Source organism: Poecilia latipinna, unplaced genomic scaffold, assembly GCF_001443285.1.
Source record: "Poecilia latipinna isolate Pla-1442-1.1 unplaced genomic scaffold, P_latipinna-1.0 Scaffold0, whole genome shotgun sequence".
NCBI lineage: Eukaryota > Metazoa > Chordata > Actinopteri > Cyprinodontiformes > Poeciliidae > Poecilia > Poecilia latipinna.
In genome coordinates this window covers 401142-420805 of record NW_015112616.1, presented here as the reverse complement: position 1 = coordinate 420805, position 19664 = coordinate 401142, and the positions used below count along the sequence as shown (strand labels likewise).

Below are 19664 nucleotides of genomic sequence, written 5' to 3'. Positions count from 1 at the left end.
AGCAACAAATTAAAAGCACAAAGACCGTGACTCAGTTCAAGTTAATTCAGCAAATATTTATTTTTTTTAATATTTATTAGCTTTAAAGGCTTTGAATAAGGCTTTCTTTTAACACACCATAAATCAGTGTGTCTTCAGAAAGCACACGTCTCACAGTACAGAACTCCTTTTCATTCATCTGGCAAAATAACAACAAGGGAAGCATTTGGAAAGAGTAAAAGTTTAACAGTAAGGAAATACAAAAATATAAAGTAATTCTAACAACTGTTTCAATTCATTTCCTCTTTCTCTCTCTCCAAATGGAAAAACAAAACTATATATCTTTGGATCAACTTATTATAATAGGACTGTATACTGACATGTTTACACAGGATTCATGAATCCACATTCAGGCCCTTCACTCCATAAACCTATTCTGTCCTTTCATCACCTCCCCACATACAAATATGAATAATCCCCTCCCTCCCCCCACAGAAACACTCCAGTCTCTCTCTGGTGAAGCATGTTGCAGCGCCGCCTCGTCCCAGTGTGTCAGGAAGCCTGGGGGACTCGCAGCATGATGGAGGACGAAGCTGTTCATGCTTGTGGTTGAATGTTTGGCACTGAGAGTCCTGAACATGAGTGTTGATGCGGCCGACCTCCTTAATCTTGCAGCGAATTCCCTGGGCGTTTGGATGGAGGCACGAGGTGATTGGGCAGCTCAGCTGGCAGCTCGTGACCTTCGAGCTTCACCTTGATCAAGTGATTGGCCAGGGCAAACTCCTCGTCGTCGAGGTAGCCATCTTTATCCACGTCGGCCAGCTTCCAGATCTTTCCCAGAACCGTGTTGGGCAGCTTGGACTTCAGCATCTCCTTCTTGGCAGCGGCACCGGACACTTTGCCGTTGATGGGAGAAAGGGTGTAGAAGATCTCGTCGTACGTAGGCTTGTCGCGCCCCACCACCCACTCCAGCTCGTCGATGCCTTCGCTGGCACCCTCACCGTAACCGTGGCCAAACGGACCGCTCATGGTTCCCTCAAACGCGCCACCCTTGACGGTCTGGCTCGGCATAGCAGACTCCTCCTGGCGCACCATCGCCATGAGGCGGGCGATGTCGTTGGCCAGCATGTCCTCCACGGCCTCAAGCAGTTTGGGCTTCAGCGACGCAAACTTGGTGAAGTCCTGGCCGTTCAGCAGCTCCTGAAAGGAAACAAAACAGGAATTGAAGATAGAAATAGATCAGTCTACAAGAGTGACCAATGGAAGCAGTGAACAAGAAGCAGGATTTCCTGAGAAACCAGGAAAAATAAATCCCATCCCCATCCTGGTCCTTCCTGGAGGGTAGTGGCAGGAAACCAGGGCAGAGATGTGAGGAGTAAAGGTTCGGAGGTCATTGTACTCTATAGGCTTTTTTCTACTCTGCATGCAGCACACAATTTAAATGAGTCTGTGACCAAGGGTGTTTTCACACCTGTTAGTCCAGTAGAGTTGGTTTGATTGGGGACCAAATTTGTAACTTTTGTTACATTTTCAGCTGGTGTGGTTTGCCTTCAGACTGCTCTGTACCAAATTAATCAACCAAGAACTACTCAAGAAATCATGAAAACTCATGAGCAACACTTCCTTCTTCGCTAAATGTAAACAAAAATGGAATGGTGTCAAATTTTAGCAGCGTTAGCATTTCTATTTTGACTATGGCAAAAGACCACAAGCCATTTTTCCCACTAGTGCTAGACTCACGTTTTAATTGTATTTACCCAGCATGCCCTGGGCTTTAATTAGCTTCTCCGATCCGCTTGCATTGGAACTGCACCAGAGTTCACTTCAAGTGAACTGAGAGAGATTTTTAGACAGACCAGAGTTCGATTACACATCCACACCTCCCAGATCTAACCAAACTTTCTAGGTAAACGAATTAGAGTTGGATTAATATGAACTAAACAGGGTTGATGTGAACCAACCCTTAGCTTGCTCCCACATTTCTTTTTCTCTCTCACCTGCATCTTTGCAAGGTTGGGGAAGTCTCCAGGTGAGATCTGGTGCTCCTTCTCAATTTTCTGGTAGATCTCTCCCAGGTTGGCGATCAGCTCCTTCTTCTTGGAGTCTTTCCCGAACACGCTGGGCATCTCCTTTTTCAGGGAGCTGATGATGTAGGCCTGCACCTGGAAGGCAATGAAAAGAAAATGGTTTTAGCATACAATCTAAAAATGTTCATTTTGCATATTTAAAATTTCTTCAGGTTCCAATGTCATTAGAAATGAAAGTTTGATCTTACAGGGTATATTTACACTATTATGCCATTACCAAAATATTACTTAAATGCAACATTAAAAAACAGCATTATTATCATTCATTGCAATAACTTCTGGGACAATTTATTGTCCAGGAAAATTTGTTATTGTGACAGCCCCACGTTCAACCTTTATCTGTCACGAAGTTGCTGGATTTGAAAACACTGGTTTCCTTTTAGAAATCTCAGAATTACATGAAGATCTTGCCATTAATCCCAGCCGTGCTGATCATTAAATACAAGATAGACCATTTAAAATGTCAACTATTGTCACTATTTGAAAATAAAAGTAAACCTCAGTTTCAGCGTGACGGCTCCGCCTCATTAGCCAGACTTCACCACTGATCTCAATATAAATAACTAAGAAGGCAAAAAAAAAATCTTCTTGTTTTTTAGACTTTTAAATGAGAATCAGATCTGGCCCAAATAGGCAGGTCAAAAATGACACGTACACTTCAGCTTTTTTTATTCTGGTTGACCAAAATCTGTGTTGATGTGTTTCATGTTGCTATTAATTTCTATGTAGAAACACTTTGAGTTGGTTTTGACTGAAATGTGCTATTTAAATGAGGCTTCCTTGCCTGTTGTATTTCTTTTTATTTGTGGTTGATGACAAAAAACATCCAAGTTGCACAGCAGAGACCACTTTCTGTGTAGCAACTTTGTCATGGGTGGAGAAAACATTTATATGGTGCAAGAGAATTAGAAAGACAATAAAATGAGCAATAAGGCTGGAGGAGAAGACACACCTTTCTGATAGCGGTCACCTTCCAACAGTTTTATCAATCAGGTTAAGTCGACTTCAGGTAATTTTAGTGGATCTTGGTTCATGAATCCAGCCGAGTTTGATAATTACTGTGCCACACCGAGACGGACAATGTGGCATTGTGTTTTCTTGCAGCAGTGGTGATATTTCTTTTCAGCAATATGCTCACATCAACACCTCTTAAAAAACAACAATAAAGCTGCAAAACTGAACAGTTCTCACTTGCAGTCACATTTTTCCCTTAAACAAGACAATGCTATGTAAAAATGTTTTATTTCATTAAAAAAAGAAAGAAAAGAAAAATGACTGTGACTATTTAATGTAGCTGCAAGCTAAGACCTAGAGATGATTAGTCTGACTAATTAATATTTTGCTGAAATTGTATTAGTAGGTGTTTTTGATATTTTTCTTAAACATCTGTATTAGAATAACATTTTTTAAAATTTTTACAATACTACAATGATTATTCAGTATTTTAATTTAGTATTAATTGAGTGTTTTCTGTGTTTAATGAAATCAATTATAATATGTCACATTTTAATATATCTGTATAAATAAAATAAAAGTGTGGGACTAATTTCAGTCCAATTAAACTCCATCCCTCCTTGGTTGTTAAGGAAACGAAACAATCCTAAAAAACAGACATGATAAAAATCCTAATGGTTCAAAAATGCCTTATTTCCTTTTTGTTTGTGGTTTATGACCAAATCAGCCAAGGCGTGGCAACTGAAGAAGCGCCACCAATCGCTCTTATTAATTTAACAATGTATTAAAACCACAGTAAGCTAAGAGCTGGAATTATGTTTAAAGAAAAGGAAACCAGATGATATTTTTGTTCAATATTTTGTGCTAATATAATGAGATTTTGACCCGACATTAGATTGATTTGCTGGATCTTGTTGATACCAACCTTAGCAAGGCGTGCCCTTTTGATCAGATCATTCAGTTTACGCAGAGCAGCGTTGCGTGGCAAAGACTGGATGTCCAAGAACAGGTCCTGCTCCTCAGCCTCAAACAGCTTCCTGTTATCAGGAACCAGCAGCGGCTGAGCCCAGAATGACCCGATGTACACACGGACCACCTGAAATAAAGTTCCCACAGGTTAGAAATCACCATTTCCCTCCAGTTACTCTTATCTGAGGACATTTGATCAGAGGTCACAAACGTGACAGCGGAACAGTTGTTGCACAAAAAGTGCCAAATAGGATGTGACACAATGTGGAGTCACAGTGAAGCAAAAATAAAATAATAGAATGGGCATTTTGTGGTTCATTTCCTGCTTAAAACCTCCTCAATGCAACTTTGGGTGAAAGTCAATGAATAATGATCAGCAGGATCCAAAGGTTTCTCTGGGTGATGAATACGGCTCTGGATCAAACATTAACCCGACAGTCAGGAAGAATCATAAGACCGTGTCACATAATACGACATGGGATTTGAAAACGGTGGGATTAAAACCGTTTTTCGCTTTCATTACGGTCAGGGTGTGCACGTCACAAAAGGATAAATCAAAAATGTCAGAAAACACCAGTTTTCTCGTCTTCTTTACTGGAAAACGACGTCTGTCCAGACCTGCCGAAGGTGGTCAGAGATTTTCCACTGAAATATTAACTAAAGCTCAGAGTCTGTCAAACTGCTAATTAGTCATTTTGTAGTTTCAGTGCAAAGTAAGCTCACAATTTAACAATATCCCCACAAAATGACCAAGTTTAAGAATTTGATACAGGTAAAACAAAATCTTTACCTCAGGTGTGTTGATGATTTTTCCCAGTGACCACATCAGCGCTCCGTAGACCCTCATCAGCTGCTGGGTGCTGATCTGATCCGCCTTGTTCAGCACCACACGCATCTTGTCCTCGTGGTTCTTGAGGGCTCGGATCACCTCGGAGAACTCGTCAGAGATGTCCAGCTTGTGGGCGTCAAACAGCAGGATGATGCGGTCCACGCGCTCAGCGAACCACTCGAGCACCGCCGCAAAGTCGTAACCTGGAGAGAAGAGGAGCGGCGAGGGTGAGCCGTTTATTTTGCGCTGCAGACCCAACTTTCTCTGCATTTGAGGTATGCGTTTAACAACATTACACCTAGAGACTGAAATCTCAGCCCATTCTTCTTTGCCACATAGTTTAGGTTCAGTGAGGCCTCTCTAACACACGAATATGCTTTGATCGAGTCCACTCCATTGTTGCTTCAGCTGTATGTTCAGTCATTGTGCTGCTGGAAGGGGAACTACTGCCTCAGCCTCAACTCTGTCCTGCTCTGCCGTCTGGTCAGCTTCACTTACCTGGAAGAAAAGCATCAGCCCCCAGCATGATACTGCTACTACCATGTTTCAAAGAGGGAACAGCGTGTTCAGGATGATGTGCAGTGTTCATTTCACTCCACACAACTTTCTGGATCCAGCTCAAAAATAATAATTTTAGTCTCGTCTAATCACAGCATCTTCTTTCACCGACTGTTGTGTGCTAAATGAAAACAGGACTTCTTAATGTTTGCCTTTAACAAAAGCTTTTGTCTTGCTATTTTCATATAAATGTATATTCTCTAATCTGAGCTGCTGACCAAAGTTATGACCCTCTTATCTGCTTTCTGTGGAAGGCTGCTTTAACATAAAATCGCCTTTATGGCACTTACTTTCCACATACCTGAAACTGGTGTATGACTTGACGTATTAGTAAATTAAGATATCTAATTACATTCTCACTGGTACAGATGATGTCAGATTTACCATCATTTTCTATGGAAACCTTAATTCAAGATGTCTGCAATTACTGACTAAAATATGTTTCAGACAACAGTGATGACTAGTCAAATTAAATGACTAGTTATTCTAATTAAAGGTATGATACAAAATATTAAGTCTATTTTTAGACAGGAGATCTAAAGATTTGACCAGTCCAAATTAAATTACTAATTTAGAGATATCTGGAACTATAATTTAGATTAGTCACAATTCCTGTTAATATAACTCAAAATGAGTCTTTATCTTTAATTAGCTTTTCTATTTCAGATATCTTGAATTAAAATTAAGGATAGTCCTAGTGTAGTTTTCTCTAGTCAAAATGTCTTTTAGATATCTAGAATGAAATGACTAATAGTCAGATGGAACTGATTTTATGTTAAAATGGCCTGCCATAGAGTGTCTGACTAATGCTCTCCATAATCTGTCAGTCTGTTAGCTGGATGACCTTGTGTTGGTATGGCTAGTGTTTGGCAAACTTTTAGATATAATTGAACATTTGTTCACAAGATGTTCAGAGTGTGCACTGGATTTCATTTGTCTGTCATATGTGATCTTGATCAAGTGAAATAGTTCAAATGTACACCAATTCAATGTCATGTTGCTCAAGTGATGTTTAGAAAAGACTTTCAAAAGGCGTCTTTTCTTACCTGGTTAACATTTAACCAAGTGCTTTAAGTTAACAGAGCAGGTCTGTCAAGGTAAAGACTGTCAGGAGCCTTCAGGCAAATCTGACTTGTAAATGAACAGCACGTTCCGATACAGAACTCTCTAGTATGCCTAAAAAATGTTAGCAATAGAAAAAAAATAATAAGCACGAGCTGCTGAGATCAAAATGCCACAGAGGGGATGAATGAAACTACAAAGTTAACATTCAAAGCAGAGCAAGAAGCAGCAGAGAGAAAGTCAGGAGTTGTGGTTCCGATTAGTGCCTGTGTATCATCTGATGGGAGAAGAATGCAGCTGGTGTGAAAACTCATCTCAGCTGCGGTTCAAAGGCCGCCAGATCTGCTGCATATACATTCCAACAAGGCTTCCTTTGTCCCCGTCTGAATATACCTCAGGAGAGACAGAGATAAAGACAGAGGAGAGGGGAGAGACTACAGAGGGCGAGATGGAGGCGAGTGAAAGTGAAAGTATGAGAGAAGTGTAAATAGAGGAGTGGAACGTAGGAGGCAGCTGCACTTTGAGCAGAAAAGAGTCTGAAGCTGCGTGTCCACTGAGGGAAATGAAAGGGAGTGTCTGAAATCCAAAAGCCCAGAAGGCAGCCAGTCCAATATTCATTCCCTCATGAGCTGGATTTGAAACCCACTTCAGGGAGACAGACACACAGACAGCTGCTGAGGCCCAGGCTGACTTGTAGCGCATAGCATCAACAGCTGAGAGGCCTCTGCCATCCTGCAGAGACGGGACGAGATAAAACCAGAAACTCATGACAAACATGAACAGAAATCCAAATAAAGATCAGTGAGCATCTACGTGAACGTTTAGACCAACTCCCTTTTTAAGACAGTAGTTCTCTAATTTACAACAAGTCCCCTCTCAGGAAAAACCAAGATGTCCAAGTAGCTCTTATTGTGACATATTCTAAAACCGCTAAGAGCTTAGACTTTTTCAGATTGTTGTGTAATTTTATGAGTGATGGTCATTTCTTAGCTTTCCAGTTTTGGTCGTTTCGCGCTCAGCTTTTTCTTCCCCACGTACAAAATTGTGTCGCTTACCACAAGATGTTTCACTTTTACAACTGGTGACTTAAAGGGATTTTCCATATTTTAATCATAGTCTACAGTTAGACCGAATGACACAATTTAAATGCATGTTGTTTTCATTTTATTTCATAGAAACTAACAAATTTGTTGTTGGCAGAATTAACAGAAAATTCTCTCAGGCTGAATTAGAATGGGTGGTTTGGTCTGAGGTTTCCCACCAAAGTGGACGTCCAAATCCAATGTGGCCGCATCGCATTGAAAAGTTCATTACAGTCAGATTAAAAAAATATTTATTTGCACTTTGATTTTATTGCATATTTTTACAGAGCTGCACAATATTTGAAAGACTATTGATCCTGATACTGACGTGTGCAATAGTGCAATCAAAGAATCACTGGGATGTGATATTTGCTCATCTCAAGTGCCATTTACTGCCAATATTGACTCCGTATTGTTGGACGCAGTTTCACGGCTCTTGATGTCCAAACTTCATGTATTTTTAGTGATGAAATGTGAACACTCACAAAGAGGTGGGGACATTTCATTCATAAAAAGAACACAATTATGGGATCATTATTCTTTAATTGTAGCTTGATGTAGATGCTAAAACTGTGCAGCCCTAAATCTTGTACAGGCAGTACTGTTTTTCAATCCATAACCAAATGCACATGTTACTGTTCTCTTCCTTATATGTACATCCTGCATTTTACTGAACTTTTATTGCATTGCTGGCTTAACATAACTTCCCTTACTTGTTTTCCTGTAGACTATAGAGCAGAAACGGAGTCTTACTACAGAGCCTCTTAAATGATGATGTGGCCAGTGTTCAAAAGAACTGAGTGTAGAAAAATGCATCATCATTGCTGGCAGCAGTTACTTTGGTCGCTAACCACATCATTGAGCAAGAAACAACTGGCTGGACCTGGAAAACTGCTGAGTTGATTTCTGTTTGATATTGTTCTCAGATTCAAGTTTTGACTTTTAAAACAGCATAATTCTCCAAACTGTTCATATGTATTGCATTAAAACCACAGACTAAAAGGCAATTCAAGTACCATCAGGGGTTCCTGAGCTGCAGCTTGGGAACCTTTGGAGATGAAAGTTTGAAGAACATTTATCAGTTTTACTTTCAAATTGGTGTGTTAACTATAAAGAAAGAGTTTTGGTTGATTCGGGAAACAACTAGAAAGGCCAGTTTTATGCTGGTGCGAATACATTTGGGCATATTTGTACAGTAAACATTTGAGAGACCCATCAGGGTCGTCACTTAATTGGCACTTTTTCCTGAAAATCTTGATTTGATTTCTCAGAATATACAACTCTACTGTTTTCTCAGAAGGGATTTAAAGTGCTACTGGAAAATGACAGATCAGAGGTAACTATGGGAAAGTCGCCAGATAGTTCTGCAAAAATCACAGTTTCACTATAACTTTGGTAACTTCATAGCTTAGTCAGGAACAAAAACCGAGGCGTACATGCTGGCCTAATCAAAAAAAAGCACACAGAGTTTCTCAACAGGAGGGACGCATTCATGAGTTGGATTTTGCCTTTGGGAGTTTTACTGAAGCTTCTTCAGATGAGCAGGTTTGAATTAAGAATGAAGTACTGCTGAAACATATCAGACAAGAACCGATATAAAGTTTCCTGCAGAAAGGTCCAGACAAGCATGTGCCCGTCACAGATGAGCTGCACAGCCTAACCACGTCTGTTTTTATTCGACACAGACCGTACAGTATGTCTGGATTACCCTACTGTATCCATGTTTATACAGATACAGAGTCCGGGATGACACGCATTCAGAAAAGGTTGAGAGTAGGAATGTGTAAGTGTGTATGAACAGAAAAAAAACGGAGGAAACCTTGGATTTACTCCACTCCACTGTCAGAGAAGGTCACCTCAACCTGAGCCGGCCTCTTCATTCATGCAAACACCTTCAACACGTTTGAACTATGGACACGCTTCGTCATAGCAACGAAAACAAACACACTGCTCATAAAACTTTAGGGACATTCAGCTTTCGGGTGAAACTTCAGGATGAACCTAAAATGCACTGCAACTTTTAGAGGTGACCTTAATTTGACCTTCTCTGAACTACTGAATGAACACGTTCGGTGTTTCAGTTCTCTGACAAGGAGCTTAAAACTGCAAAACTCACAACAGGCGTTTGATCCATAAACCAACCGATAAACTTCTCGGTTCAATCAGCTGGTATCTAAACAGCCTTCCTCGTCATGTTCACATTTTGATATCAGGAGACGAAGACGACGCCCAACATCTGATCAGCAGCACCTTGGCACGGCGAGGCTTCAGACAGGAAGCCTTGCCTCCAAAAGCCAAATATCCCTAACTTTGAGAGTAGTGTGTGCAACATCATCACAACATTCATCTCCTTTAAGAACTTAAAACTAAATTTTAATTCAAAGCAACCTTTAAGTAGAAGTGTCTGAATACAGTGTGCTGCAAAAGTATTCACACCCTGTGAACTTTTCTACATTTTTGTCAAGTTACAACCACAAACATGAATGTATTTTACCATATCAGCAGAACATATTTGTTCTTTTGTTCTACAAGATTTGCTCATCTTCTTATCAAAATTCCTCAATTTCAGTCGGAAGAAGAAGAAAGAAATTAGCCAGAGCATCTTCCTCAACATGTTTACTGCGTGGTTGATGTAGTTTATGGCAAACTATAAACAGAACTTCTTATAACTTTCTTCTTGACATAAAGGCCAGATTTGTGGATTGCAAGCTGTCCTCTTGAATCTCTGCAACTCCTCCAGAGACACAATGGGCCACACAGCTGTGTCTCTTAAAACTTTTGTCTGGCCCATTTTTTTAGGTGATAGATTTAACAGTGTTCAAGTTTATAACCTAATTTGTACTTTGAACTGCAGCATCATTTTTTCCATGATGCTGCTGTTCCCTCACATTTTCCCTTACTAAAATATGACTTCTGAAGTAAACTAGAAAAAGGTTAAATTTAAAACAAACACAACACTTTACTTTTGTAATTCAAAAAAGTTGAAAGACTAAGTACATAATTCATGCCACTATCCATTAGACTGTATGTTGATCTAACATATAAGCCAAATAAAACAGGTTAGAAGTTGCAAAAGGAAATGAAAAACTATAGATAGTATAACTAGTTTTACATTGAGTTTAGCTTAAAAAAATAAAATCCTAAACTTCTTGGTATTTTTTTATTTGTGTGTTGCTTCCTCCTCTGGGAAATCAGAGACAGTCATTTAGAGCAGACCGATGGACTTTGCCATTTCACTTCACTTCCTACAACCAAGGAACAAAAACAAAGCCTCACTGGCTTGTGCATTTCCTCATAAACCAACTATAAATCAGGTGCAAAAAGCAGAAGCTTTGATCAGCGGTATTCTTATCTTCTCTGCATGTTTTGTAAGCTCACTAAAAGCTTTTTTTAAAAAGCACATATGCAGCAATGACCTAATGACATTAAAGGTCAGGCTGTTGTGGCAGCAAGTGGAAAAATATGCAATGTTTTAATCAAACAGTACACTGGGAAATAAAAATTACCGCACAGGGCTACTAGAGACAAAAATAACCAGAGGATCAAAATCTGAGGTTTTCCCTTGTGGGTTAAAGAAAGGGCAGCATTAATAACGGCACACACAGATGATGCCGTAAAAACCTCCACACAGAAAGGCAGGAAATGAGCTTCAAAGTGTTACGCGGCCTCTCCTCGTTTCTGCCGAGCTGTGTGCTTCTCTGCCACACTGACAAGAACTGGTTATGCTTTGCCTTCTCGGCGTCAGAGGAGTTAAATACAGGTTTGACCGCACTCTGAGCAGACTGCTACAGCTTCAGTGCAGGCACACTCGGCGAGCAACAAAGCACTTGAAAAAGAGGACAAATATAACGATGCTTTCTTTTTATATCTGAACTCATTACTTCCTCTTGGTTTATTTTGCATTTGTGCAAGGCTGTATATTTTCACCACTTAGGGGTTTTCAATCAAAGGGTGCGGCATGGTGCAACTAACACAAGTGAATATGTGTGTGTGTGTGTGTGTGTGTGTGTGTGTGTGTGTGTGAAGCAGACCTCTGCTTATCCTCTGTTTTTCTCCAGACAGGATTCCAGGAGTATCAATGATGCTGATGCTTTCCAGGACAGGATTGGGCATCTGGGCACACATAAATCTAGACGGCAGGGGAACAAAGAACGGAGAGAAGGAGAGAAAATTAGAGCGAGACAAAAACGAAAGCAGAGAGAGGGATGGGGGCGCTAAGAGAGGAGAAAACCAGTTGAGTGAGGTTGTTCTAACACAAACTTGGCTTTCATGAGTAAACTGAAGCTATTCACTTCTTTGTCTCTAAAAGGTCATTATTTAGGCCTTATTTAGCATTACAAAACAAAATTGTTCTCGTTTAATCTTTGGCAAAATGGTTTGTAAAAACATTTTTATTTCATCAATGTCATAAGTATTAAGTTATATTTTGCGATTTGTTATTTAGTGTTTAAAACTTAAAGTTCTTTTTGAAAGTAGGAGAAAGTTTCACTTTCCTAATCGCTGTTATATTATATCAAGCATGAAATTGCTGGACAAAATGAAGAAACCATCACACCCCAAAGCTGCAACCACAAAAATGTTACATTACTGATTATATTGCAATTTTTCAACATTCATCTAAGTTTGTATTACAGTTTTGGGTGAATTTAAAAACAATTCATCCAAATTGTCTGGAAACATCCATAATCATCCAACCTGAACAGACTTTTCCAGACTGTGTGGGAACACAAACACGTATTTAGAGGTATAAACGGTCGTAAAGATGCAGGTAATGTTTGTATACTCTACGGTGAAGACTCTGTGCAGATCTAATACACAAACATTAATCAAGCTTGACCGGTTAATTGAGCTCACGTTGAAACTTTAACTGTCGTTTGTGTATTTTTCCAACAACATGGCTACTGATTTTCCAACAGCACAAAGACGATGATGTAAGGAAGATGAATATGGAAATTATTGGAACAACAAACAATAAATCTTAAAATTGTAGGCCTGACTCCTTCCCAGATCAACATGATTTACAACAGCAGAGCGCCTCAGGGTGTTCACAGGCCTTTAAACATTAAAGGGGAGTCGCACACGCCAACAGAAATCTGAAGAGCAGATGCACACATGCCACAAAGCGTGGGAGAAGATGACTTGTTTAATACCAACACACAGACCCACTCAGGACAAAGAGTTAGACTGTTAGGACACCCCATAGCTGAGAGTATTATGTCTCACTCTGCTGCCCCTTCAGCCAAACAGAACCGATACTCACAGCATGAGCTCAGAGGCACCGGGTCACAAGACTGGGAAAACCATGCTTTCACATTCCTGCTCCAACCGCACAAACACTACTAACCCTAGCAGAGGTCCTGCACCACATTCAAGATGGATATGGAAAAATTGACCAAGATCCAGGCAAAAAAAAAAAAGAAGGTAGGAAAATGACTCCTTCCATTGAGAGCTGAAGAGTGGTGTCACCTTACAGTGACACTGCTAGGAAAAGATAGCAGCCGTTCTGTTTTTTCCTCTCCTTCTCCCTCAGATCTTTTATCAAATGTCATTCAGTTGGAAATTTTTTTAAGTTTTCCATTGAACTGTCTTTGCTGTGCGGGACAAAATGCTCGGATCAAGTTAAGCTGCAATTCCCAGACACACTAAAACAATGTGCAGATACAGAGACAACAACTCATCTGCTGTGTGATAATTTATCATAAAAGCTGGAGAACACTGTCACTGTTAGGACAGTTCAAGATGAGGACAAAGGAAAACATTTAACATCATATCTGGAATTTTCTCCGCCAGTCATGACACACACCTCCTGACCTTCAGCCTTCTTTCTCATCATAACCTCAGCTTCCCATATTGCAGAGGAAACGGGCCGGCTATTACTTGCACTGGAAACGTGACCAATCGCAATTTTCCACATTTGTTCCTTTAAAAAAAAAAAAAAATCATGATTTTTTTTTTTTGTTTCCAGTTGTCTATAAAAATATCCAGGTACCTTTGGTGTGTATTGAAGCACAGCATGAGGCTTCGCAAGGCTCCGGCCCGGACTCAGTAAAGAGCAAAGTCAGCGCCCTGGAACAACAGGACGGGATGGAGCCGGACAGTGTGGGCCAGAGCGGAACCTAAGCTTTGCTGACTCCAGTTTTACTGACTAACGGCTTACAGAAAACACAGAAATACACTGGGGCCCACAGACTGCAGCAGCACAAAAAGTACATCAGAATCAAAAAGCATACGCCTTCTTGTCAGGAGTTTTATTAGTACTATTGAGTTAATTCTGAGGACACTTGTTTCTGATTAGCTTTTTTTTTTTTTTAACCAACGCAAGGTTTCCTCAAAAGCAGGCGCTGAAGGTGTGAGAACCTCATGACTGATTTCTGTTTATGCTCTTCATAAATAACTGCTTACACTGAAGGTAGGACCCACCTGAGCCTGGTAGTTAAAGGCTAATCTGCAGACTGAATAACTATGGTTAAAAGCTGCACAGAAGGGCTGACATCATATTCTCATCAACTCAGCCAATTAAGAGTCTGATCCTTGATTTTCGATTGTCGCCTTTTAGAAAAGGCAGGACTACAGCAGCTGATGCAACATAATTAAGTGAAAATTTCAGGTGAAATGTGCTTCTACTACTTGTCCAGACCAGCTGAAACACTAAATGTAGATTACAGTTACTAATGTGTACAATATTAAACCCCATGGACCCAACAACACTACAAAAACCTAAAACCCTGAAACAAAATGAAGCCTCTAATCAGAAAGTATGTGTTTGTGTTTCAGAGTTTATGTTCTAGCTGCAATGTGCTTTTGATTACTCTTGATAAGATTGCTGTGGATGTAAAAATAGTCACCATATGGAAACTATGATGCATTCGGGCCTTAAAACTAATATTTTCATGTTTTAGTGACAACAGAATCATTTCTAATCAAGGGGTATTGAAGAAAAAACTGTTTCCAATATTTAAATGGAACAAGTTTTGAGTGGTTCTAAGGGCACTGATTGGTCTCGAGGATCAAGAAAGTAACTTTTATGGAAATGCGTTTACATAAATGTTAAAACTGCCAATCTGTTTTGGCAGTTTTTTATGAGAAATAATCTGTGAATGAAAATAAGAAACAAATAACATTTTAATTAAATAGAGCTCCTCCACCTCCCTCCTGTGGAGTGAAATACATCACTCAGTAAGAAAACCAATCAGGACCAGGAGGAGGGTCTTGGTGCTGTCAATCACACTCATGTACACACTGCTCCAGATTGTCGGTCTGCTGCAGCTGTCCCAGGAATGATAACTAGTTTTAGCATTCATGGCAGGCTCCGTTGTGGGGGAGGAGCTGAAGCGTAGCAGAGTCTTAGGATGAGGGTGTGAGCAGCATAGGGTGATTGACAACACCCAGACCCTCCTCCAGTTGTTTCTAACCAAGCAGAGTATTTCTGAAAATGGCAGGGAGAAAATAACAGAGGAGCTCAAATTTCCTTCACAGCTCATCTGTTTCATATTATAGCTGGACAGGGACTGTTTTAACAAATATGCAATAAATATTTTTCATGAGTTACCTACTGCAGCTTTAAAACATAAACCAGCTTTATGATTCTGAAAAACATAAATAAATCACAAACTGGAGTTATCCTGCTTCATAGTTGAGGAGTCGGGCGAATTCCTGTTCTGAATCAGAAGTATCTGGTCCAATTTGTCAAAAATAGACCTACAACTCGATAATGACAGAGTTTTTAATAAACATTTTATTTATCTTAAGCAGAGCTTCAAATATTCACCTATGAGCCTGAGACAAAGATGCAGGCTGAATTCAATAAAACTACATAATGTGAAAGCACTTGACCCAACAACTTGATAAATGATGCGACAAACAATAAGCCATTGCTTAAATTAAGTCTTATCTGCTTTCCTTTTTAGTCTTTAATGAAGTTTGAATGACAAATAATGTCTGACAAAAACCAACACTTCCTACTCTTTTAAAGCGATACGTGAATTACAATTATTACACTTTCCCCATTATGAATGATGGTTACTTGGCAGACATTAGCTCCCATTGAAGATAAGAACAACACTCCACATAATTCCAGGAAGGAATGTCAAAGGATATTGATAATAGGAAAGAGGCCCAACTGAGCAAGTCCCAACTTGAGTGTTTATCTTACTACAACTCATGGCAACATAACAAACAGTTTGATGTCGACAGCAAATTAAGATTACAATAACTAAACAAAACCAGACTGCACGATGTTCTGGCTATCTATTTAGCTGGATGTTTCTCTGTAGTTGACATTATCTGGCAGATGGAATGGGAGATTCCCACATGCTGAACCAGGAAGTGATGTCATGATATAGGATGTCTGAGCTCATAAGACATTCAGACATTGTATAACAAGATCAGGTGTTTTGGCTTTAAGCAAGCAGTCATACCTTTGCTCTCCGAGCCCGACTGGGAGGAGCTCATTTGATACAGCTAGTGGAAAACTGGGGGAAGTTTCAAGTGTCCCTGGATTTCACTTTAACTTAAGTCATACCACTGTTTTTATTTAATGTAATATTAATTTGTGTCAGTATGTTCAAAAAGAAACCTGACCTGGGAAATACCTCTGACTCATCTGAGCTTTAGGAAAGACTTAAGTCATTCATAAGACCGGAAAATCCATTCCAACAATCCTATGGGAAGCGCTTTGGAATGTCCCAAGCAATCTGGATAATCACTCTCACAGAACGACCTCCCATGAGCCAAATTAATTAACAAAAATGAAACATCTGTTAGCTGTACAGTCACACCACCGCACTGTAGATGGATCGTAAAACATTTAACCCTCTGTGACTTTATAGGACACAAACAGCAAGTTTATAAGAGGTTGGTTTCATCTCCTGTTTTACTTTGAAAAGCAAATGAACAGCAATTTCTATGAAGCATTTATTCAGACGTTTGTAAAACATGGGATACCTCACAAGGGTTTGAGAGAAAATTAAGAAGTCTTAGAAGTTTATAACACAGTGAAACTTTCTCAAAGTTTGGGATAAATTAGGTTCAGGAATCCCACTTCATTTTGAATAAATATTAAAACCAGGTATGATCTTTAAAGCGAGTTATCAGAGCAAATTAACTTTAAGAGGAAAACTGAGAGGCTATTCTTATAGAGCTTAGATATTTGGCCAAACAAATTACTTTCTTGGCAAACAACTGAATCAAAGACATCTACACAACCTCGCATTGAAACACAGCTGAGCCTAGTCGTAGGAGCTGGCTGGTGTTGTAATACTTATACAGCAGGAGGGACGTGAAACTTGTGGCCCTGGCTTATAAGGACGCAACAAGGTCAGCATGCTGCCAAGCCGCATAGCTCACATTCATCTAGGTTCCAGGGAACATGCTTTTTCTTCAGGATCTAATCTGTCCAGAAGAATTTTGAAAAGTACTTTAAAAAAAGTATATTGTGATGTGGATTTGTACCAAAGTGAAAGGAATAGAGCTTCCTTTAATTTGATTAAACATTGGAAAGCACCTTCTTTTCTCTTTGCTATAAGCACACACACAGGTGGCGCTTCCACCTGTCTACTGACACTAAACCTTCATTCCTTTAGGATGATGAAAGGGGGAAACCTCACTCAGGGCCCTTCGGTGAAGATTGCTCAACAGCACAATGTGAATTTGCCCAAGAAAGAAAAAAAGGTGTGGTGCATGTTAGGACGTGTAGGAGGGGGGGTGGGTTTAAATCACATATGATATCTTTATGAGACTTTTCCTCCCTACACTAATTAGTGAAAACAATCACCTTCGAAGAATAACCTAAAAACTCAGGTATTACCATTTAAACATCTAAGTTTGTTTCCTAGTGAGCACTTTAAAGTTCACGGGGGGTTAATACCTGTTGAGAAAGGCGTTTCCAAAAGCGTTGAGTTTGCGGAAGGGCTTCTTGGGGTCCACCACCAGGGCATTACCCGGGATCACCCCGTCCTGCTCGCCGTGCATCACCGCGATGAAAGAGTCCGTGGTGGGCTCGGGGCCAATGCGCATACCGGGGAAGTCCTGCTCCATGAGGTGCCGGATGAAGGTGGTCTTACCGGTGGAGTACTGCCCAACCAGGAGCACCATTGGCTTGTTGTCGAAGTCGGCATCTTCTAGCGCCGGGGAGTGGAAGTCGTGGAATCGATACGCGTCCTCCAGCGGGAACAGTTTGGTTCGGTAAAGCTTCCGCAGCCCCTCCGACACGTTCTGGAACAGCTCGGGGTCCTTCTTCAAGGTCTTCCTGAACATGGTTGCTGATTTTTACCCTGCAGTAGGCACAGCTGTGTCGGTCTCCCCTTGAATGGTTGTCTATTTAAGCTGTGAGAGGTCTCTCACGCCGACAGGAGATTAGCTGTCTGTGAGCTAGAGAGTGAAACAACGACTGGGGCGAGGTCTTGCAAGTTTAGTCCCCACCCTCCTCTTCGTTAGCTTACCAGTGGCCACGCAAGAAAAGCCTTACTCATTAATGGGAGGGCTCCGTTCAGCTGACTTTAACTTAATTCAACACAGCCACCGGTGACCCACTTTGAATACCAGGCTCCCGGCAGACAGGTTCCGTCAAATGCACCGAGGCTGTGAATGGAAAAGCCGTTAAAAAACCTTTTGAAAGTAGCTTCTCTCTTAGCACCCGGCTGTCAGTTAAGAAACCACCATCACCGGAAGTGCTACTTCACAATAAAAGTCTCAACGAACGAAAGCAATAAATCCCGTATACGTCATCGGAATATTTCGAATCAACAGGTGTATGGCAGGCTGAGGTAACATATAATTAAAACAACAGGCCATGTCCCTAATAACTTTATGACGAGCATTACATCATCAGATAAAAAACAAATACAGTGAATTGATATATAAATGAAATGATTGAGGAAGGAAAAATATACTGCTACCTGACGTAAGTTGTGCCAATTAAGGCCATAAAGTAAATTCGTCATTTAAATTCGTCATTAATGTTTTATGTCGTTAAAATATTGACTAGTTAAAGTGATGCCCATTTGTTAATTAAGTAGTGTCAGACATGCTTTAAATTGTCTTATTTTAGTAAGAAATAACATTATATGACGTATTATATGCTAAGACATTTGCCATATAACAATATTTTTTGTTTCAAGCACAAGCCAGCTGTTTCTGATTTAAAACCCGTTTTAAGTTCATATATCAAAATTGAATTTATATATTGATATCCACCTATTATTTATTTATCTATTTATATGACAAAGATTTTAGTGTGTATTTGTTTTGGGGGGGGGGAAAGGAGAAAGATGACAAGCATTTTGTAATTTTGAAATGTGACTGTTATGACTGATATTGTGTCTGCAATAAAAATATTTCTAACAAGTATTTATGCATGTTATTTTCTACAAACATATTCAATAATATGTTTCTCTAATAGTGAAGTATTTTTTCTCCTCAGATTAAAACAGGTTCTTCAACAAAAATAAAACATGTGGATTCAGTTGTTACAGTGATGTGTTTCTCATTCATACATGTGTTTGTTACCTCATTGCATCAAATCATTTTGCACATTTGGGATTTGTTTACATATCCCAGATGGTTTTTGCTTTCCTCTGTCATCACTTTATTTCCCGGCAGGAAGCATTGTCTTGATTTGTGTCTGATCCTTAAGCATCTTTTCAGCATGTTGCAAATTGGTTCTGTTTGTCCCTTTCAGTGTCACAGTTAGGATGACTGCGTTGCCTTTCGTGTTACATGTTCTTACTTTATGAGCATTTATGAGCTGTGATTCATGTTTTTAGAATCGGGATTAGGACATCTGTTCAGTAATATACACACGGGTCTCATTATACTTCACTTAGTCATGTGTCCTTTTGCTTTTACTTTCAAGAGGCTTCTTTGAATTACCCACTGTTTCTATAAAGCCACAGTTTAATTTCACTTTTGGTTTTATTTTTATTTCTGCTGTAACTAAATCCTCTTGTCCACCTGCTACTGACAGTCTAACTTTGGGGATTTTGCACTTATGAAACTCATTTAAACATTTATTCCAAGAAATTTCTTACTGTTTACAGGAATTGTGGAATTGTGTGTAACTGGGTCTATATTAATAGTTGTATATTTCCACAAAATGTGTTCTTTCATGTATTTGTTTGCTTCTATTTGACTGTTGTTGTGTTCTTC

The 19664-nt window shown here is 39.8% G+C and overlaps 1 protein-coding gene across 1 annotated transcript; it reads right to left on the bottom strand.

The window, feature by feature from the left end:
- Positions 1 to 35: 35 nt before the first annotated feature.
- Positions 36 to 18209, bottom strand: ehd1a (EH-domain containing 1a). Its single transcript, XM_015057110.1, has 6 exons — positions 17386 to 18209; positions 11552 to 11649; positions 4780 to 5021; positions 3946 to 4116; positions 1977 to 2141; positions 36 to 1179 (listed from the first exon to the last, which is right to left on the bottom strand). Exons 1-6 carry the CDS (start codon positions 17772 to 17774, stop codon positions 643 to 645), a joined length of 1602 nt encoding a protein of 533 aa, XP_014912596.1. The 5' UTR covers positions 17775 to 18209; the 3' UTR covers positions 36 to 642.
- Between the last annotated feature and the right edge of the window lie 1455 nt (positions 18210 to 19664).